General features: G+C 48.8%; 1 protein-coding gene across 1 annotated transcript in view; it reads left to right on the top strand.

The window, feature by feature from the left end:
* The window catches only part of c14h21orf91 (chromosome 14 C21orf91 homolog), a 42,243-nt gene that overhangs the window by 17,539 nt on the left and 1,846 nt on the right, over positions 1–22,858 (top strand). The window contains exons 3-4 of the mRNA XM_086007269.1: positions 19,145–19,678; positions 21,778–21,840. Coding sequence (XP_085863395.1) covers positions 19,145–19,678; positions 21,778–21,840 — 597 coding nt within the window. The remainder of the gene's footprint in view (positions 1–19,144; positions 19,679–21,777; positions 21,841–22,858) is intronic.

A 22,858-nucleotide genomic window follows, 5' to 3' on the forward strand; every position in this document is an offset into this window, starting at 1 on the left:
TTCCTGTTCTTATAAATATTTGTACAATATTTCCCTATTTTTGCTGAATCGGTCTGCTAGTAAATAACAAAAACCTGTGATCGTGCAGTGTTGTCAACAGGATGGATTTCAGTAACTTGTATCAGCAGCTCCCGATTCATCAAAACCTCAAATTTAAAATTCTCATCCTTGTTTTCAAATCCCTCCGTGGCCTCACCCCTCCCCAACTCTAACCTCCTCCAGCCCTATAACCCTCCGAGATCTCTGTGCTCCTCCAATTCTGGCCTCTTGCACATCCCCGATTTCCATCGCTCCACCATTGGCGGCCGTGCCTTCAGCTGCCAAGGCGCTAAGCTCTGGAATTCCCTCCCGAAACCTCTCCGCCTCTGTCTCTCCTTTTTTAATTTGCTCCTTAAAACCTACCTCTTTGACCAAGCTTTTGGTCACCTGTCCTTATGTGGCTCGGTGTCAAATTTTGTCTGATCATGCTCCTGTGAAGCTCACCCACAAGTTGCAAGCAATGGGATGCAACCCTTTTTAGGTAAACTTGCAAGTTAACATGAGTCCACACATGTTCGTGGCGCGGCCTCATTCTTTGGTCCCAAACTGTCTTTCCAAAAAATAAAGCAACCACAAATTAGTCGTTGAGGTCGGGCACTTGTTTTAGTTACACGCTTTCTCTTTTTGCCGCACCCCCTCCCCTAACCATGCTGCACTGCACCATTGTCGGGGACTCTCAAAATCTGGGGTACGATCCAATATCAGCCGAACATGCAGAATTGACGGGCAGGAAAAGACCAGCTGGTCCATCAAGCCTGCCCCCGCACTCAATGGCCGGAGCATCGTAACTAAACACTTCTTCCCCCCCCTCCTTTCTCTCCACACACACACACACCCCCTGGGAGAGACAAAACCTCCAGGGTGATAAAGGAAAAAATACTTTGGGAAATTCCTCCCTGTCCCCCTCAGGCGATCGGGATGTGTCCGGGAGATCACACGGACCGAGTGTGATCTATAAAGACACTGACCTTCTCTATGATGCGATCTCGGCCCCACTCAGGAAGCAGTCCAGCTCCCTCTTGAAGGCAGAGAGTCGGCACCCACCTCACCAGCCGGCAACATCCCATTAGGACACTGGGTCCTTCATTACAGACTAATGTTAACTCATATTTAATGACCTTGTTAGCAGTTCTTTCAAGAATTGGTGATCTGGTGGTGATTTGTAAATTGTATACCTAGAGGGCAATGAAACTGGTTTAAGGGCCTGACATTGAATATGTTTCAACTGGCCTTTAGTGTGTTATACGCTACATTACATTGTTGGTATGCTGTGTAAACAACACATTGTGACTGGTCGTGCACATTGAACACTGGCTGTTGGCTGACCCTGGCATTTTTTGTTCCAGTAAGTGATGTTTCTAAATGGGTATTGTGCATGCATTTGCATCTAGATTTCTTAACAATGGGCCCTCTTGCATCTCCTAGTTTTCTGCGGCTGGCTGAGTTTTGCTGTGTTATGTGCTTGTCTGGCGATGAGCCAGAAACAGGGACCAAGGCTTGAAGAATTTTTCTTGCTTCAGTCTCTGTGAACACATGTTTTCTCTTTCTCCTTTGTTCTCTCTCTCTCTTTCTTCTTTTCTCCCTCCCCCAACATTGGGACTGTTTGCCATAGATAAAAACATTTTTAAAATTCTTCTCCCCTCCCTTCCCCCCCCCCCCCCCCGAATCATTTTTGCATCAATCTACAGCCATTTTATTAGAATCACTGTAGGGTAGCAGTTTGAAGGAAACCCAGGAGCTTGTTGGCACCATGGCCCGCTGGAACCCCAACAAGAAGGTCAATGTTCTGGTTTCCCCAAGTAATGTGGCACGTCTATCTGAGAGGCCAGACGGGGCCTCACTTTAATGTCTCATCTGAAAGACGGCACCTCCGACCGTGCAGCACTCCCTCAGTACTGCACAAAGTGTCAATCTAGATTTTTGTGCTCAAGTCTCTGTCGTGGGACTTGAACCCCCACTGTTTTGAGTGCTACCAACTGGCACTGCTCTCCATAAGGCAATGGCAGGAACCCAGTTGTGTTTTTTGTGCGTGCTGCTGTAATGACTTTGTTACAGGTTTCTGTTTTGATCTGAGCATCTTAATTAAATGGCTTTTCATTCTACTTGCATCAGGCATACTGAACCGACTGCATATTTAGTGGGCCGAAGGGGAGTGACTGACTCCGGTAAAACTGGCGAGAGTAGGTCTCTGCTGTTACCAGAGCAATGCTGATCGGGTTGTCTAAGTGAAGGCAGTGGGAGGATTCCATGTTATGCTGTGGGCTGCACTCTTCTAATGTAAACGTACCTTTCAATGGGCAGAAGAAAGCTCTGTGGTGCTGAGTGACTGAGTCAACTAGGACAATTCAGCCAGTTGGGTAGGAAGTGTGAGACTTGGAATCTTACAGCACAGAAAGAGGCCATTCGGCCCATCATGTCTGTGCCAGCTCTTTGAAAGAGCTCTCCAATTAGTCCCACTGCCCCCTGCTCTTTCCCCATAGCCCTGCAAATGTTTCCTTTTCAATTATTTATCCAATTCCCTTTTGAAAGTTACGATTGAATCTGCTTCCATCAGTCTTTTAGGCAGCGCGTCCCAGATCATCATAACTCATGGTTTACAAAGGAAATTCTCCTGGGCTCCAACCTGGTTGTTTTGCCACTTATCTTAAATCCAGTTTCTCTCATTATCTTCTTTATCAAAACCCCTCCTAATTTTGAACACCTCTATCAAACCTCCCCTTAACCTTCTCTGCTCTAATGAGAACAACCCCAGCTTCTCCAGTCTCCCAACAGGGTGAAGCAGGCTGTCATTCTGGTTGAGCCAGTATTCGGCTTCCTACACTGATGATTCAAAGCCTTTTCATATCATTATCGTGTCGAGACTTGAATCCTTCTCTGACGACTGCAGACAGGATGTTTTGAATTGCTCCATGTAGGCAGTGCTGCCAACACCTCCCAGGCGCACACAGACATGTAGGCCAGATGGAACCGATCGCAGCTATGAAATACAGGGAGGAATGTCTAACTCCAAATTATACAGCACAGGAGGAGGCCATTCGGCCCACTGAGCCTGTGCCGGCTCTTTGAAAGAGCTATCCCATTAGTTTCACTCTTTCCCCACAGCCCTGCAATTTAAAAAAAAAAAAAAAAAAAGTATTTCTCCAACTCCCCTTTGAAAGTTGCTATTGAATCTGCTCCCACCGCCCTTTCAGGCAGCGTGTTCCAGATCACAACAACTCGCTGCGTTTTATATTTTTAAAAATTCCATATTCACCCACTGCTCTCCCCCCCCCCCCCCCCGTCCCAATAATTGAAGAGGATAGATTTCTTAAATAATAACACAAAATGCTGGAAACGCTCACCAGGTTAGGCAGTGCCTTTGGGAGAAAGAAATCAAGTTAACGTTTCAGGTCGATGACTTTTCATTGGAACTGGAAGATGGACAAGCTTTTAAGCAAGTGCAGAGTCCGGGAAAAGGCGGGCAGTAAAGAACCAAAGGGAAGGTCTGTGATGAGGTGGAGGGCAGGAGTGATTAAATGACAAAAGGGATGATGGTGCGAGGCAAAAGGGGGTGGTAATGGGGCAAGTAAAGAAATAAAAGATGGGTCCCGAGGGGGTAGTTACAGTAGAATAGCGGAGGGGAAAGGGAGCATTGTAAATGTGACAGTAGAAGGCTCACAAGGCCCGGGAAGGTGGGGAGACCCCGAGGTGCGGACCCCCCCCACTCCCAGGCCGTGTACCGATACGGGACCCTCACTCCAAGCACTGGTCGCACCTCCTCACATCTCGGTTATTCTAGTACAACCATTACCAGCACCTGCTGTCCAAGAGAAAATGGATAAGATCTAAAGTTGTAATGTAGGGAAATGAGGCCGCCAATTTGCACACAGCCAGCTTCCAACAAACGGCAATGAGAGAAATGATCAGATCATCTGTTTTAGTAATGTTGGTTGAAGGATGTGAGGAGAACTCCCCTGGTCTTCGAAATAGTGCTGTGGAATCATTTACAGAAAGCCTCGGCTTAGCGTCTAGTCCGAAAGACGGCACCTCCGACAGTGCAGCGCTCCCTCAGCACTGCACTGGGAGTGTCAGCTGAGATTATGTGCTCAAGTCTCTGGAGTGGGACTTGAACCCACAACCTTCTGACTCAGAGGCGAAAGTACTACCCACTGAGCCACGACTGACACCACAAGAGCAACCAAGAGAGAGCGATCTCCTGTTGCTGCCTTGATGTTTCTTAAGCTAATGATGCACTTGATTCAGGTATCTGCATGGGACTAATTTTTCGTTTTATAAGTTGGGGTTTGCACACAAGATAGACATATACATGTACACAAATTGTCACCCTGTAGTTTTTATTGTATAAATTGCAGGCTGTTTTTAATGCTGTATTTTTCTTTTTTTATATAAAGCCCCGTCAACAGCAGCAGGTAGTTTTATTAAGGGTTGTTTAATAGATGCTTGAAATTAAATCTGCAGGAAGCCACACACTTAAGCAACTTAACCGAAAAAAGGTGTTTGGAAATGAATTACCACATGTAGTTCCACAAGGCCAGACAGCTCATTAATCAGTACCTTATGACTATTTTCAGTTAATGGGCATATGAGGCTTATGTTAAATGTACTAATTTCTCCTTTTCCAGAAGGAAATGGTTGGGGGGGCAGTGGAGGAGAGAGTTCTCTTGGTTTTTCTTTTCTGCCCTTGAAGGTGCCAACTCCTGTTGGTACAGCTCCGTGTGTTGCTTGCCCGCTGGTGCCCATGGCTGTACTTCACATGCCAGCCTAGGTGTCGAGCTTTGGCACGCTATTCGATTGACCTTGCACCCGAGCCCAATCCTGTTCTCACCAGGCACCCCCCTTGTGCATACATGGACCCTGGAGAGTACGAGGGTCGTTGTATCTAACTGTGCTGAAGGTGGACTTGCAGGTTCGTGTCAGCTTGGCTTGGTTTACAAGCACGCTAACGTCCTGAGTCAGAAGGTTGGAGCTTCCAGCCCCAATCCAGGGCTTGCATAGAATTTACAGCACAGGAACAGGCCATTCAGCCCAACAGGCCTATACTGGTGTTTATGCTCCACACCTATCCTTCTATTCCTTTCTACCCCATCTACTATCTAGCTTCCACTTCCATGCAGCTATACTATTCGCCTCAACTACTCCGTGATAGCAAGTTGCACTTTCTCACCACTTTTGAGCACATCACTGAGGGGGTGCTGCATTGTTGAAGGATCAGTGCTGAGGGTGCACTGCATTGTTGGAGGATCAGTACTGAGGGAGTGCTACATTGTTGAAGGATCAGTACTGAGTGCTGCATTGTTGGAGGATCAGTACTGAGGGGGTGCTGCATTGTTGGAGGATCAGTACTGAGGGGGTGCTGCATTGTTGGAGGATCAGTACTGAGGGAGTGCTACATTGTTGGAGAATCAGTACTGAGGGGGTGCTGCATTGTTGGAGGATCAGTACTGAGGGGGTGCTACATTGTTGGAGGATCAGTACTGAGTGCTGCATTGTTGGAGGATCAGTACTGAGGGAGTGCTGCATTGTTGGAGGATCAGTACTGAGGGAGTGCTACATTGTTGGAGGATCAGTACTGAGGGGGTGCTACATTGTTGGAGGATCAGTACTGAGTGCTGCATTGTTGGAGGATCAGTACTGAGGGAGTGCTGCATTGTTGGAGGATCAGTACTGAGGGAGTGCTGCATTGTTGGAGGATCAGTACTGAGTGCTGCATTGTTGGAGGATCAGTACTGAGGGGGTGCTGCATTGTTGGAGGATCAGTACTGAGTGCTGCATTGTTGGAGGATCAGTACTGAGGGAGTGCTACATTGTTGGAGGATCAGTACTGAGTGCTGCATTGTTGGAGGATCAGTACTGAGTGCTACATTGTTGGAGGATCAGTACTGAGGGAGTGCTGCATTGTTGGAGGATCAGTGCTGAGGGAGTGCTACATTGTTGGTGGATCAGTACTGAGTGGGTGCTGCATTGTTGGAGGATCAGTACTGAGTGCTACATTGTTGGAGGATCAGTACTGAGTGCTACATTGTTGGAGGATCAGTACTGAGGGAGTGCTGCATTGTTGGAGGATCAGTGCTGAGGGAGTGCTACATTGTTGGAGGATCAGTACTGAGTGGGTGCTGCATTGTTGGAGGATCAGTGCTGAGGGAGTGCTGCATTGTTGGAGGATCAGTACTGAGTGGGTGCTGCATTGTTGGAGGATCAGTACTGAGTGGGTGCTGCATTGTTGGAGGATCAGTACTGAGTGGGTGCTGCATTGTTGGAGGATCAGTACTGAGTGAGTGCTACATTGTTGGAGGATCAGTACTGAGGGAGCGCTGCATTGTTGGAGAATCAGTACTGAGGGGGTGCTACATTGTTGGAGAATCAGTACTGAGGGAGTGCTGCATTGTTGGAGAATCAGTACTGAGGGGGTGCTACATTGTTGGAGAATCAGTACTGAGTGGGTGCTGCATTGTTGGAGAATCAGTACTGAGGGAGCGCTGCATTGTTGGAGAATCAGTACTGAGGGGGTGCTACATTGTTGGAGAATCAGTACTGAGGGAGTGCTGCATTGTTGGAGAATCAGTACTGAGGGGGTGCTACATTGTTGGAGAATCAGTACTGAGTGAGTGCTGCATTGTTGGAGGATCAGTACTGAGTGAGTGCTGCATTGTTGGAGGATCAGTACTGAGGGAGTGCTGCATTGTTGGAGAATCAGTACTGAGTGGGTGCTGCATTGTTGGAGGATCAGTACTGAGTGAGTGCTACATTGTTGGAGGATCAGTACTGAGGGAGTGCTGCATTGTTGGAGGATCAGTACTGAGTGAGTGCTGCATTGTTGGAGGATCAGTACTGAGGGAGTGCTACATTGTTGGAGGATCAGTACTGAGTGAGTGCTGCATTGTTGGAGGATCAGTACTGAGTGAGTGCTGCATTGTTGGAGGATCAGTACTGAGGGAGTGCTACATTGTTGGAGGATCAGTACTGAGGGAGTGCTACATTGTTGGAGAATCAGTACTGAGGGAGTGCTACATTGTTGGAGGATCAGTACTGAGTGAGTGCTGCATTGTTGGAGAATCAGTACTGAGGGAGTGCTGCATTGTTGGAGGATCAGTACTGAGTGAGTGTTGCATTGTTGGAGGATCAGTACTGAGGGAGTGCTGCATTGTTGGAGAATCAGTACTGAGGGAGTGCTACATTGTTGGAGGATCAGTACTGAGTGAGTGCTGCATTGTTGGAGAATCAGTACTGAGGGAGTGCTGCATTGTTGGAGGATCAGTACTGAGGGAGTGCTGCATTGTTGGAGGATCAGTGCTGAGTGGGTGCTACATTGTTGGAGAATCAGTACTGAGGGAGTGCTACATTGTTGGAGAATCAGTACTGAGGGAGTGCTACATTGTTGGAGAATCAGTACTGAGGGAGTGCTACATTGTTGGAGAATCAGTACTGAGGGAGTGCTACATTGTTGGAGGATCAGTGCTGAGTGGGTGCTACATTGTTGGAGAATCAGTACTGAGGGAGTGCTACATTGTTGGAGGATCAGTACTGAGGGAGTGCTACATTGTTGGAGAATCAGTACTGAGGGAGTGCTACATTGTTGGAGGATCAGTACTGAGGGGGTGCTGCATTGTTGGAGGATCAGTACTGAGTGGGTGCTGCATTGTTGGAGAATCAGTACTGAGTGGGTGCTGCATTGTTGGAGAATCAGTACTGAGGGAGTGCTGCATTGTTGGAGAATCAGTACTGAGTGAGTGCTACATTGTTGGAGGATCAGTACTGAGGGAGTGCTGCATTGTTGGAGAATCAGTACTGAGGGAGTGCTACATTGTTGGAGGATCAGTACTGAGGGAGTGCTACATTGTTGGAGGATCAGTACTGAGGGAGTGCTGCATTGTTGGAGGATCAGTACTGAGGGAGTGCTGCATTGTTGGAGGATCAGTACTGAGGGAGTGCTGCATTGTTGGAGGATCAGTACTGAGGGAGCGCTACATTGTTGGAGGATCAGTACTGAGGGAGTGCTGCATTGTTGGAGGATCAGTACTGAGGGAGTGCTACATTGTTGGAGGATCAGTACTGAGGGAGTGCTACATTGTTGGAGATCAGTACTGAGGGAGTGCTACATTGTTGGAGGATCAGTACTGAGGGAGTGCTACATTGTTGGAGGATCAGTACTGAGGGAGTGCTACATTGTTGGAGAATCAGTACTGAGGGAGTGCTACATTGTTGGAGGATCAGTACTGAGGGAGTGCTACATTGTTGGAGGATCAGTACTGAGGGAGTGCTGCATTGTTGGAGGATCAGTACTGAGGGAGTGCTACATTGTTGGAGGATCAGTACTGAGGGAGTGCTACATTGTTGGAGGTGCTGGCTTCCTGACTCGTTAAATTGAGGTCCTGTCCACCTACCAGCTCTGGTGGATGTAAAAAATAAACCCATGATACGAGTTCAGTCTGTGTTCTGGCCAATAGCCCACCCTCAACCAATACCAGCCAAAAAACAGGTTACCTAGTAATTCATTCATGTCATTCAGCCCTTCGAGCCTGCTCCACCATTCAGTGAGATCATGGCTGATCTGTGACCCAACTCAATATACCCGCCTATGCCCCATATCCCTTAATACCTTAAAAATTTTGTTAACCAATCGGTCTTGGATTTAAAATTAACAATTGACCTCCCATCAACTGCCGTTTGCAGCAGAGTTCCAAACACTTTGTGTGTAGAAGTGTTTCCTAACTTAACCGTGACTGCACTTCAAAAGGCAATCCGTTGGTTGTAAAACCTTTTTGGATATCTTGAGGATATAATGTAGTATTAATACTTTTTTTTTTTTTTACCCCCTCTGTACCTTCAGTGGCAGTGGTGCAACCTTATTCACCTTGGGTCCTGCTTTGAGTCGGTGGTGTAAGATAGAGCGTCCGTGTATTAATCGGCAACATGCCCACTGTTTAATATAAAACTGGGACTCTGGACCGACATGTATCGAGCATCCATACTTTTGTGAACTGCTCTTCATTCTCCCAACTAATTGCAAGCACGCGATCAAACGGAGGAACAGGAATAAATAAGGGAGAGCGTGGCACTGAGTTTGCAGGTCTGTGTATGCCCTGAGCTATACAGTCCCCACCACTTCTAGTGAGGGCGTTCGTGCAAGCGCGATTTATCCGCTACATGCGACAGACGGTAAAAACCAACATTCGCCCCAGACACCCTCCAGAGGATTCGCCCCAGAGGATTTGGAGCGTATTAACGGTTACAAAGCTAAGGTCACTGCAACTAAAGGTACAGAGTTGGACTCTGTCCCCATGAAACCCGTTTCTTTCCTAAACTGATGATCTGTCCCTGTTGCTGGAGGATTGCGTCGGTGAGGGTTTCAGAGCTAAACCAAATCCGCCCGTCAGTTTCCACCAGTGTCGTGTACTGTGTCGGTTTCAACTTGGAAGTGTTTTCCAAAAACCTTTTTTAATTTCAGGTCTGGACTTTGTTCCAATCTGATGGGAAAATTGACGGTAAAGTAAGTTTTTCTGCCCCCGGTTCAGTTGAAGTGTTCTGGCTTGTGCATGACTTGAAACTGGGACAGGTAATCTGACAGTATGGCGGTCCCGAAGGCATTGTTGCTTTTCCTTCACAACCCCCCCCTTCCCAAATAAATCCTGGCCTCAAAACAATGCTGCTCTGAAACTAGGCGATAAGTCCATGGGTACGTGAGGTTTAGCAAAGTGTTTCCATCTCCCTGCCCTATCCCATGAAGCATTTCATTTTCACTTCTGTGCTATGCCCTATTCTACATAACTGGGGACTAGAACAGTCGCCCTCAGAGCTGGTTGCATTGTGCTTGTTGCTGGTTTAGGACTCTCGCGCAAACCTGCCCACGCAGAGATTTTGTCTTTTTTTTTCTTTGTGACCAGTGCACTACAAACCCCCTGTGACTCAACCGTGGATAACGAGGGAAATTAGGGACAGCATAAAATCAAAAAAAAGGGCATATCAACTGGCAAAAAAAAGCACCAGACCGGAAGATTGGGGGCAGTACAGGATACAGCAAAAGAGGACAAAGGGATTAATCAGGAAGGGGAAAATAGAATACGAAAGTAAAGTTGCAGCAAACATAAAGACAGACTGCAAAAGCTTTTATCGGTATATCAGGAGGAAAAGACTGGTAAAATCCCAAGTCGGTCCCTTGCAGTCCGATTCGGGAGAATATATAATGGAGAATAAGGAAATGGCAGACCAATTAAACTCATACTTTGGTTCTGTATTCACAAAGGAGGACACAAATAACCTCCCAGGAATATCGGCAAACATAGGGACTAATGAGAGGGAGGAGCTGACAGAAATTAGTATCTCTAGGGATATGGTGTTGGGTAAGTTGAGGGGACTGAAGGCCGACAAATCCCCGGGGCCTGATAAACTACATCCTAGGGTACTTAAGGAGGTGGCCCTGGAGATAGCAGATGCTCTAAGGATCATCTTCCGGAACTCCATTGACTCGGGAACAGTACCCGTGGATTGGAGGGTAGCTAATGTTACCCCAATATTTAAAAAGGGGGGTAGAGAGAAAGCAGGGAATTATAGACCAGTAAGCCTTACATCGGTTGTGGGCAAAATGCTAGAGTCCATTATTAAGGATAAAATAGCGGAGCACTTGACAAATGGGGAAAGGATCGGACAGAGTCAACATGGATTTACAAAGGGTAAATCGTGTTTGACTAATCTGCTGGAATTTTTTGAGGAAGTAACTGGTAAAATAGATGGGGGAGAGCCAGTGGATGTGGTGTACCTTGACTTCCAGAAAGCCTTCGATAAGGTTCCACACAAAAGATTATCATGCAAAATTAAGGCTCATGGAATTGGGGGCAAAGTATTAACGTGGATAGAGAACTGGCTGGCGGATAGAAAACAGAGAGTTGGAATAAACGGCTCGTTTTCGGAGTGGCAGGCAGTGACCAGCGGGGTGCCGCAAGGATCTGTCCTGGGACCCCAGCTGTTCACAATATATATAAATGATCTGGATCAGGGAATTGGATGCAATATTTCCAAATTCGCTGACGACACTAAACTAGGAGGAGAGGGGTGGGCTCTGATGAGGATGTCAGGAGGCTACAGTGCGATTTGGACAGGTTGGGGGAATGGGCGGATACGTGGCCGATGCACTATAATGTGGATAAATGCGAGGTTATCCACTTTGGGGGTAAAAACAGGAGGGTAGATTATTATCTAAATGGCAATAGATTGGGAGATGGGGAAGTGCAGAGGGACCTGGGTGTTCTTGTGCACCAGTCACTGAAGGAGAGCATGCAGGTGCAACAGGCGATTAAGAGGGCAAATGGTATGTTGGCCTTCATATCAAGGGGGTTCGAGTATAGGAATAGGGATACCTTACTACAGCTGTACAAGGTGCTGGTGAGACCGCATCTGGAGTATTGTGTACAGTTTTGGTCGCCCCATCTGCGGAAGGATGTTCTTGCCATGGAAAGAGTGCAGCGGCGATTCACCAGGCTGATACCTGGAATGGCGGGAATGACCTACGAAGAGAGATTAAATAGTTTGGGCTTGTACTCACTGGAGTTTAGAAGATTGAGAGGGGATCTCATCGAAACATATAAAATTATGGCAGGCCTGGACAGGCTGAATTCAGAGAGAATGTTTCCAATGGCAGGGGAGCACAGAACCAGGGGCCACAGTCTAAAAATAGCGGGCAAATCATTTAAAACAGAGATGAGGAAGAATTTCTTCACTCAAAGAGTGGTGAGCCTGTGGAATTCCCTGCCACAGAGGGCTGTGAAGGCTAATTCAATAAATATTTTCAAGAGAGAATTGGATATATTTCTGAAGGCTAAGGGGATTAAGGGTTACGGAGAAAAGGCGGGGACGGGGTACTGAACTGGTAAGATCAGCTATGATCTCAGACGAAGATCAGCCATGATCTCATTGAATGGCGGAGCAGGCTCGAAGGGCCGAATGGCCTACTCCTGTTCCTATCTCTATGTTTCTATGTTTCTAAGTGGTCTTAAAAATAGCTTCATTGCTGCTGGCATCAGATAACCGCAATGTTCACGTGTGTGCGCAAGTAGTGTCACAGGGGTCATGCATGTGTGAAATAGTAGCTGCACGTGAACTGTGCAGGAACACCCAGCAATACCATTACAAATTCTCCCCTTCCAACTCGGATTCAGTCTATAGACCGATTCTTCAGCTGTATAACACTAGGGTGGATTACTGCTGGTTAAAGAAACAAAGGACTTGTATTTATGCAGCGCCTTTCACGACCTCCCAAAGCATTTTGCAGCCAATGCGGTACTTTTGAAGTGTAATGTAATGTAGGAAACATGGCAGCCAATTTGGGCACAGCAAGATCCCACAAACAGCAATGTGATAATGACCAGATTTTTTTTTTTACTGATATTGGTTGCGGGATAAATTTTGCCCAGGACACCGGGGAGAACTCCCCTAGTTGTCTTCGAAATAGTGCCGTGGGATCTTTTACAGCCACCTGAGCAAGCCGACGGGGCCTCGGTTTAACATCTCATTCGAATGACGGCACCCCCGACACTGCGGCACTCCATCAGTACTGCTCTGGAATGGAGTGTCGGGCTGGATTTCTGAGGGTCTGTTGTCCATGGTGTCAGTGGTGGGTGCAATTTGAGGGGATGAATGGAATTGAGAGAAGCTCTAGTTTGTGCTTTGTTTTTTAACCTATTGGAGCTGATGCACTGAATAAGTGCCATGACAAAACTGCACAAGTATGTAGTCAGTAGGTACTTGGCCATGAGCCAAGTTAAGAATTAATGCCGTGGGCACTAGGATCATTCAGAGCCCTTCCATACATCCTGCCCCCCTCCCCCACCATCCAGGAAAACCCAACGGAAACACTGGGACTAGTGGACACTGACTGGCATCTTCTTCCAATAAGAGTGGGGACTTTTTCTATTCTCTCCTTTCTATGTCTCCTTTTTCTCTTTTTTTTTCTCTCTCTCTCTCTCCCCTTTCGTGTGCGGGCTCCCTTCCCCTTGCGCGCTCTCTCTCTGCTTGTCAACAAGTTGATGTAATTTCCCTATCAGTCCGGGTGTTGCCAGGTTTTGAGGACACGGAGTAGTGATAGTAACAGATGTTTCCTGATTATGTTGCATGATTTGAAAGAGCTGTTTCGTTTTCTTTAAATTTTTTTATAAAGAGTCCCGCAGTGGAGATTCCCTTTGCCAGATAGCTCTTGTACATTTATCAAGAAGAGATCGGGAGTCAGCAGAGAGTATTGTGCGGACACGGAAAGTTTGGGTGATTTTCTTACAATACTTGTACTGGCTCGGGCAAGAGTTATAGGTGGGGTTTCCCCATTGCATGAGACCCATGCTTGTGTCTCGTGCGGAAGGCCTGCTATTCCAGGCCATGGGCTTGGCGGGGTGCAGCGCCGTCACTTTTGGCCGGCAGCTGACTCCGTGGGGCTCCGCGTGGCACCAGCACAATATAAAAGCAGAATCTGCTGCAGCATCTCTGAATCGTCCCTGCTGCAGTGGGATTGGGGGAAGAGGGGAGGGTTCAGAGCGGTGCAATAGTGGAGCAGCCCGTGGTGTTTGTGGCGCGGGATGTCAGTTGTATTCCGTTCGCCCATTGCCCGCGTCACTCGTTCCTTGGTCGCGGTCCGGGTATAATAGTGGCTGCTTCCTAGGCAGCTTTCTTGTTACCCATTCTCGGGGTGTGGGCGTCGCTGGCACGGCTGGCATTTATTGCCCATCCCTAGTTGCCCTCGGTAGCAGTTTGATGCAACTGAGTGACTCGCTAGGCCACCTCAGAGGGGCAGTTAAGAGTCAACCACATTGGAGTAGGACAGGAGTCACAGACCCAGACCGGGCAAGGACGGCAGATTTCCTTCCCTAAAGGACATTAGTGAACCAGTTGGATTTTTACGACAATCCGACCGTTTCATGGTCACTTTTACTGACACTGGCTTTAAAACTGAATTAAAATTCTCAAACTGCCGTGGTGGGATTATTAGTCCAGTAAAATTACCAGTACACAAGAGTTTGCGCCGTTGTGGAGTTACTTTGCCTTTCAGAAGTTCCGATGTGCTTTTGTACTTGAGACTCTTGAACCGAACCGAACTGAACCGACCTGCGGCTCTGAATATGACTTTATTTTATCTGAAGGCAGCCTGTGTTGGCTGAAAGCCCATCTGTGCAATTCTATCGCGCATTTTCCAATCCCATCCAACACCAGGTGTCCAGGCGGCCGTAATATTTCCTGCAGGGTGAAGGAGAATTGGAGCAGGCGGTCACACCTGGCGGACTCGGCCTCTGGGAGCAGATTGTGCACCAGTTCTTGGTCACAGGCTTTAAAGAAAAGAAGGAAAGACTTGCATTTCTATAGCGCCTTTCATGACCTCGGGACATCGCAAAGCGCTTTACAGCCAATGAAGTACTTTTTGGCGTGTAGTCACTGTTGTAATGTAGGAAACACGGCAGCCAATTTGCACACAGCAAGCTCCCACAAACAGCAATGTGATAACGACCAGATAATCTGTTTTTAGTGATGTTGATTGAGGGATAAATATTGGCCCAAGACACTGGGGAAGAACTCCCCTGCTCTTTTACATCCACCCTGAGAGGACAGAGAGGGCCTCGGTTTAACGTCTCATCCGCAAGACGGCACCTCCGACAGTGCAGCACTCCCTCAGAAGAGTCGGCCTAGATTATGGCCTCGAGTCTCTGGAGCAGGACTGGAACCCACAGCCTTCTGACTCGGAGGCGAGAGTGCTACCCACTGAGCCGTGGGGGACACTGCTCCCAGGAAGCGGATTAAAGGTAGAAAATAAGGGGGAGATGGGGGTGGGAAACATCCCCCCCCCCCCCCCGGTTTAACAATAGTCACGATCTTCAGTTGCAGTATTTTCTCCTCCGCTTTGTAAAAAAAATTAAATTGTTCCTTGATCAGTAGAAACTTGAGGATTTATGCAGGCTCCTGGTTGTCTAGCCTCTCTTTAAACCATGCTGATTAAAGACGCTGATGTGGCACAGAGGGCCTACAGACCTCTCGAGGGAGGGCTGTCGCAGGTTCCATCCCCAGTCTGACCTTGCTCGGCTAAAGGGGTGATGCGGGCATTACAATTCAGTCTGGTTCCTGTGTTAGCGAGGAGGAAAAAAATCTGGCCGTGTTGCCTCTTTCTGATCGATTATACAGTGAAAGTGCGTGTGTGTGCGAGAAGCTCAAGTGGGGATTGGACTGGGTTTGGCTTTTTTAATTAATCTTCTGGCCATCTTTTAACCCCCAGCTCTAAAAATATGCCTATTGACCCTCGCTGCCCAGGCTTGCACGCGCGCACACACGAGGAGGGACCGGTGGAACTGTAGTCCCGGGAGAGTTGGTGCCTTGGGAAAGAGAATTGCGCAGCCGAAAAGAACACATTATTAAAAAGAGACACCTGCCCAGCCCCACAACAAAGGCCCCCTTGATGCAGCAATGCCAGGCCACAAATCCGACACTTTTTTTCTGTTTGCTCCAGGCTTGATCCATCGACGTGGAATCCTGCCTAAGCCCTCCGGTGCTTTATCATGTCGGTGCCCGTGTAGCTGTAGGTTGCAGACAGGTGGGGCTTCACGTTGTGGTTGCTGAGCTCTGTGAAATTCAGCAGCTTTTGAAGAAACTGCGGATGTGGCAACTTGTGTAAGCAAACTTGCTGCGACCTGCACCAACGCTGATAGAAAGGGTGGGGTGGAGTGGAGATTTTCTCGAACTAGCAGCAGGGCGATCTGCTTACAACCAACTGAAAAGGATGATACCAGAACTGAAAAGATTACACTTAATCAGGAAAGATTGAACAGGCTGGGGCTCTTTGCTCTAGAAAAGAGAAGGCTGGGGGGTGAGCTGATAGAGGTCTTTTAGATTATGAAAGGGTTCGATGGGGTAGACATAGAGAAGACGTCTCCACTTGTGAGGGAGTCCAAAGCTCGGGGCCATAACTATAAGATGGTCACTAATAAACCGAATAGAGAATGCAGGAGAAACTTCTTTACCCAGAGAGTGGTGAGAATATGGAACTTGCTATCGTGGGGAGTGGTTGAGGGGAATAGTATCGATGCATTTAAGGGGAAGCTAGATAAACACATGAGAGAGACAGGAATAAGAGGATATGCTGATCGGGTGAGATGAGGAGGCTCGAGTGGAGCATAAACACCGGAATAGACCAGTTGGACCAAATGGCCTCTCTCTGTGCTGTACATTCTATGTATTTTAAGATCAAACCTCTTTCCTTTCTCCTGGCTTTTATTTCTGACACTGCTGACTCTTGGTGGGTGTAATCTCCGCTCGCAGCTATCTCCTGATCTGTTTCCTCTACCTACACTGACTGTTCAGATCTTTCTTTATGACCTCAGGGCAGGCTAATTGCATTAGATGGCACACTTTTTATATTTAATGCGAATCAGATAGGTAACTGGTTATCCAACGTCCTTCAGGGACGGAAACCTGCCGTCCTTACCCGGTCTGGGCCTATATGCGACTCCAGTCCCACACCATCTGATTGACTCTTAACTGCCCCCTGAAGTGGTCTAACAAGCCATTGTTGTATCAGACTGCTGCAAAGAAAATAACACATGGTTCAAGAGGGCAGCCCACCACCATCTTCTCAGGGCTACTAGGGATGGGCTTGCCAGTGACACACATTGAATTGAAAAAAGCCAATGCAAATACTAGTGACTGAGAAAGTGGTGCGTCCAGCTCAATAAAACATTAATTTTTGATTTTCTGTTCGCTCTCAAGCTTCATGCAATGCTGTGTTACCAAGTTCTTTCATAAGAACATAGGAAATAGGAGCAGGAGTCGGCCATTCAGTCCCTTGAGCCTGCTCCGCCATTCAATGGGATCATGGCTGGTCTTCGATTTCGACTCCACCTTCCCGCACTATCCCCATATCCCTCGACTCCCTTAGTGCTCACAAATCATCTGATGACTGGTCGCTCACATTCTCCTGTCGCACTCGATGCCAGGCGGCCATTTCCTACGTGTTAGAAACATAGAAGATAGGAGCAGGAGTAGGCCATTCGGCCCCTCGAGCCTGTTCCGCCATTTAATGAGATCATGGCTGATCATCCAAATTCAGTGCCCTGTCCCTGCTTTCTCCCCATACCCCTTGATCCCTTTAGCCTCAAGAAATATTTAAGTAATGAGCTTCCGTTTTCACCCTGATGAGTTTTTAATTTAAAAAAAAAAGGCATTTCAGTGCGGTGTTGGACTATCCCCGAAACACCTGTAGCAGTCAGTGGACGGAGCTCCCAGCTGATTGGACATGCTGCGTTGAACCTGCAGCCAATGGTGGGGGGGGGCTGCTATTGACCTCAGTGCCCCAGTCTATGGAAGGGAAAAAGAGAACTAGCCAGAGTCTGTCCTCCAGACCATGATCCAGTATTCCCGCCCCCCCACCCCCCTCTCTTGCTCTTTTTCCCCCCCCCCCCCCCCCCCCCCAAACCTTACTCTCTCGAGTCTGAAAGTGCCAGTGTGAAGATGGGATTGTTGGATGTGGTGCCTTCTGCGACTGAATAGGCTGCCAGTACACGCTGTCTAGGTTCACGGATGAAGAACTGGGAGTGTTCCCTTCCCCATGGAGATCTGCCCTAGTGAGACTCCAGGAGAGGGGCGGAGTGGGCAAAAATTGGAATTAGAAATTCTGCCGCATCGCCTGCTTGTTGGGGTAGCTCGGAGGACTGAGGTCACTTTCCCTCCACTCCTGGGCTTGGCGCCGTTTGTCTGAGTTTGGGCAGAGAGCGGTAATTGAAAAAGGGAAATAGCGCCACAGAGCTAGGCCTCGCGTGCTGAATGGGCCTTTGATGTACTGCATTTAGTTAATGGGGCAGGCAGGTAATTGAGTGACTCATTGCTAAATCAGACGCTGATTTTTTGCAGACCAGGCACAAGAACTGAATCATCCCATTTCTGTAAAGCGCTCAGGATATACGATGTAGGGTAATTTTTTTTTTTTAAACCATTTTTTAATTTAAAGCCTTTATTTAGAGTTGCACTAGTGCAGTTTATTTTTTAACCACCCCTGCTGTTTTCGCCTGCTTGCTCGCTGTTGGGTGGCGTCCAGTTCCACAGATACCAACAGCCCTCCGATTTATATTGTCCAAGTGGCCATTCTTCCATCGGGCTGTTTGACCATGTCGTGCTTTACAGCCAAGAGCAGCCCACTTCTTCTCAACTGTCTATACACAGACTGCCATGGTTCACCGGGAGTACTGAAACCATTGTGCTCTGTCCCCGCCGCAAACTCCATTCCCTAGCCACCGATTCCTGGCCCCTGTCTCCGGCTGAACCAGACTGTTCGCAATCTCGTCGCCCTATTTGACCCTGAGCTCAGCTTCTGACCCCGCATCTTTTCCATCACCAATACCGCCTACTTCAACCTCCGTAACATCGCCCAGCTCTGCCCCTGCATCAGCTCACCTGCTGTGTAACCCTCATCCATGATTCTGTTACCTCCAGATGCGACCATTCCAATGCCCTCCTGGCTGGCCTCCCCTCTTCCACCCTCCATAAACTCATCCAAAACTTGGCTGCCCGTGTCTTAACTCGCACCAAGTCCCGTTCTCCCGTCACCCCTGTGCTCGCTGACCTACATTGGCTCCCGGTCTGACAACACTTCAATTTTTAAAATTCTCCTCCTTGTGTTCAGATCCCTCCGTGGCCTCGCCCCTCCCTATCTCTCTAATCTCCTCCAGCCCCCCCCCCCCCTCCCCCCGAGATCTCTGCGCTCCTCTGATTCTGGCCTCTAGCACATACCCAGTTTTAATCGCTCCACCATTGGCGGCCGTGCCTTCAGCTGCCTGGACCCTGAGCTCTGGAATTCCCTCCTAAACCCCTCTGCGCCTCTGTCCGCCTCTCTCTCCTCCTTTAAGACGCTCCTTAAAACCTACCTTTTTCATCAAACGTTTGGTCACCTGTCCTAATATCTCCTTGTGGTTCGGTGTCCAATTGTGTTTGATAATCGCTCCTGTGAAGCGCCCTGGGATGTTTTACTGCGTTAAAGGTGCTATATAAATGCAAGTTGTTGTAGCGATCAAGGGCAGGGGTTTTGATCAATATTCTGTAGCTAAGTGATTTACTGTTGGTGTAAATGTTTGTTATTTTGTCTTGTGTCCTTCAGGGGTGGCCCGGTCTAACCTCCTCCACACGGAATCCGTGCGGGGCCACAGAGAGTGCTTCGAAAAGTATCACCTCATTGCCAACCAGGACCTCCCACGGCCAAAGGCGTCCAAGAGCACCTACAAGGACGTGAAGGACATCCTGAGCAGGAAGATCAGCCAGATCGTTCAGTACGCGCAGAACCAGCAATCGGACGCTGACCTCCAGGACTGCAGGCGGGTCGGGGGTCGCGACCCCGAGCCGGGCTTGTTCAGGACACACTTCCCCCAGCTGAACGGCTCGCAGCTGCCCCGCTACTCGCCGCACTGGCTGGATGGAGGCGCGCCGGGCTACTCGGAATGTAGGCGGGGGATTTTGGAGCGGGACGCGCAGGGAGGCTTCCGTCTGGGAATGCTGGGAGCGGCTGCCGGCAGGTTTCACGGTGACGACATTCGTTGGTCAACTGACGAGCTCGGGCAAGAGACAGAAGCTCGCCCGGCAACGGGGAATCGCCGCACGGAGGCGAGGCGTCACCGGCACTACACCCAAGAGGAGTGTAAGTACAGGACTGGCTGTCTGACAGAAAGACCTGCATTTCTATAGCGCCTTTCACAACCTCAGAACGTCCCAAAGCGCTTTACAACCAATCAAGTATTTTTTTGGAGTGTGGTCACTGTTGTAATGTAGGAAACGCGGCAGCCAATTTGCGCACAGTAAGCTCCCACAAACAGCAATGTGATAAAGACCCAGATAATCTGTTTTAGTGATGTCGGTTAAATATTGGCCCCAGGACACTGGGGAGAACTCCCCTGCTCTTCTTTGAAATAGTGGCCGTGGGATCTTTTACGTCCACCTGAGAGAGCAGACGGGGCCTCGGTTTAACATCACATCCAAAAGACGGCACCTGCAACAGTGCAGCGCTCCCTCAGTACTGGAGTGTCGCCCTGGATTTTTGTGCTCGAGTCTCTGGAGTGGGACTTGAACCCACAACCTTCTGACTCCGAGGCGAGGGTGATGCCCACTGGGCCGTGGCCGACACCCCATGTGTGTCTGTCTTACAGTATCGCCAGGTTTCTATTGACTACTAACCTGAGCGTTTCGTGCAGTCGTTGCGATCTGCATGTGTGGCAGTGACTTGTGCGGGAAGATGGATCCCATAGGATCTGTCCTGAACTACAGCCACGCCTCTCGGCCCCTGATGAGTGAGCTGAGCCGGCTCGGCCTGCTGTTATGCAAGCGTGTGACATGAACACACCGAAACTCCGAGACTGAGTCTGAGCAGCTAATCCCGGCCCCCCCCACCACCCCTACAGTCGGAAGCAAGCCGCTAATGATTTTAGCCGTCTGTGGCAAGTTTGGTGCCGATGTGGCTTGAAAATATAATTTATTTTGGGGACACATCCCACTTGTGGAGTGGGACACTCGAGAATGCGCAGGGGAACCTGTGTCTCTGCAGCCCCTCTGGCTAGCTGACGGCCGGTAAAGATGGGGGTGGGGGGGGGGGTGGTGGTGGGGTTTGTTTTGGTGCGTCACTCCCAGGTCCTGGACAGAACCGTTACCTAAAAGGACCTTTGTGAGAAAGTGGTGGTGGTGGGGGAAACCATTGCAGCATCCGAGTTTTAACTGGTAACGCCACTTATGCAACTGTTTCACACGTTTCCGTAAGGAGCGATACTGTGCAAAGTGTTTCCTAAGCTGGGTTGCCATGCTTCCTAGTATTTGCCGTGCAGACGACCCCGATCTGGAACTCGCTCCCTGGTCTATGTTTGAGCGAATCTCAGCCAGAGGGGAATGACTGGTCAGCAGACATCGGTTCCAGGTCCGATCGCTATCTCTCTCAACCACCTCCCACCCGTTGCTGGAAGGTGCAGCAGTGACTAGATCAGGCTAACCTTTGATGCATTCCATGGTTGAACAGCCTGTCACCACGTGCCTTCAGAAGCTTCATACATGGAGGTCAGGCACTCGATGCCATAGTTGGCTGCTGCGTGCTCTTGTTTAACCCCCCCCCAACTCCCTGGTCCGGCCGTCCTCAAACTCTTTGAAGTGTCGCTGTTCAGGGGGCGTTATGGAGGGGAAATAATTAGTGGGGGGAAAAGGCTAGCAACTTTGGGCAAATGCAGGAAAAGGTGCCTCGGACTCGACCCGAAAATGTTCTTTTTAATATTGTCCACCTGGTGTCGTGGATTCAGGCGCTGAGCACATAGGAAAGCTAACATAGGAACTTGAGGCCATTGAGCCCCTCGAGCCTGTTCCGTCATTCAGTTAGATCAGGGCTGAGCTGTATCTTAACTCCATCCACCCGCCTTGGTTCTGTAACCCTTATTACCCTTGTCTTAACAAAAAATCTATCAATCTCGGTTTCGAAATTTCCAATTGACCCCCAGCCTCAACAGCTTTTTGAGGACGAGAGTTCCAGATTTCCACCACCCTTTGTGTGAAGTGATTCCTGACATCACCCCTGAACGGCCTGGCTCTAATTTGAAGGTTATGGCCCCTTGTTCTGGACCCTCCCACCGGAGGAAATAGTTTCTCTCTCCACCCCATAAATTCCTTTAATCATAAAATCAGACTGGCGACTGAAGATTGCCCGCCTTGAAGCGGGGTTTGCAGAGAAGTGCTCTGGATTCTAACGCTCTTTGACGTTTCTTGCAGTGAGTGGCATGGCGGTGGATGACCTGGTGCCATTGAACGACCAGCTCCTCAAACAAATCAAAGGTAAAACGCCACATCTTTTTAAGAGAAGGTTCACCAGGTTGATTCCTGAGATGAAGGGGTTGACTTATGAGGAAAGGTTGAGCAGGTTGGGCCTACACTCATTGGAGTTTAGGAGAATGAGAGGTGATCTTCTTGAAACATGCATGATTCTGAGGGGGCTCGACAGGGTAGATGAGAGGATGTTTCCCCTCGTGGGGGAATCTAGAACTGGGGGGGCATAGTTTCAGGATAAGGGGTCGCCCATTTAGGATGGAGATGAGGAGGAATTTCTTCTGAGGGTTGTGAATCTTTGGAATTCTCTGCCCCAGAGCTGTGGAGGCGGAGTCATTGAATATATTCAAGGCAGAGATTGACAGATATTTAAACTACAGGGGAGTCGAGGGGTACGGGGAGAGAGCGGGACAGTGTTGTTCAGGCCAAGATCAGATCAGCCGTGATCTTATTGAATGGCGGAGCAGGCTCGAGGGGCCGATTGGCCGACTCCTGTTTCTTATGTTCTTAAACAGAAGGTCCTGATTGTAGTTACATCACCTGTTGGGAGAAGTTGGATCAAAATCGGTCCGAATCTTTAGGAAAGAGTCTCGTTCAAATTTGGATTTTCTTTCGCACCGGCTCTTTGGTTTTTTTGTTGCGGTGTTGGGGTTCGTACATTCAGAAACCGTGTGGCACTGATGGTTAATGTCTTCAGCATAGCGCTTGCTTCACGAGAGCTAACGATGGGGACCTGAAATATTTTGGGCTCTGATTAATGTTGCTACGCGAGCGTTGGATGGGGCGGGTCTCCATGAGCGTGTAGGATGGGCATAGAGTCCAAAATCTAAAAGTAATATATTTGCAGTTTTAAATTTCCTGCCCCCCCCTTCCAAAAAAAAAATTACCTAGAAGTAAGAGAGACTTGTATTTCTACACCGCCTTTCACACCTCAGGACGTCCCAAAGCGCTTCACAGCCAATGAAGTGCAGTCACTGTTGTGATGTAGGAAACGCAGCAGGCAATTTGCGCATAGCAAGCTCCCACA

Source organism: Somniosus microcephalus, chromosome 14 (genome assembly GCF_052327205.1).
Source record: "Somniosus microcephalus isolate GS21.2 chromosome 14, FLI_Smic_1.0, whole genome shotgun sequence".
NCBI classification, from domain to species: domain Eukaryota; kingdom Metazoa; phylum Chordata; class Chondrichthyes; order Squaliformes; family Somniosidae; genus Somniosus; species Somniosus microcephalus.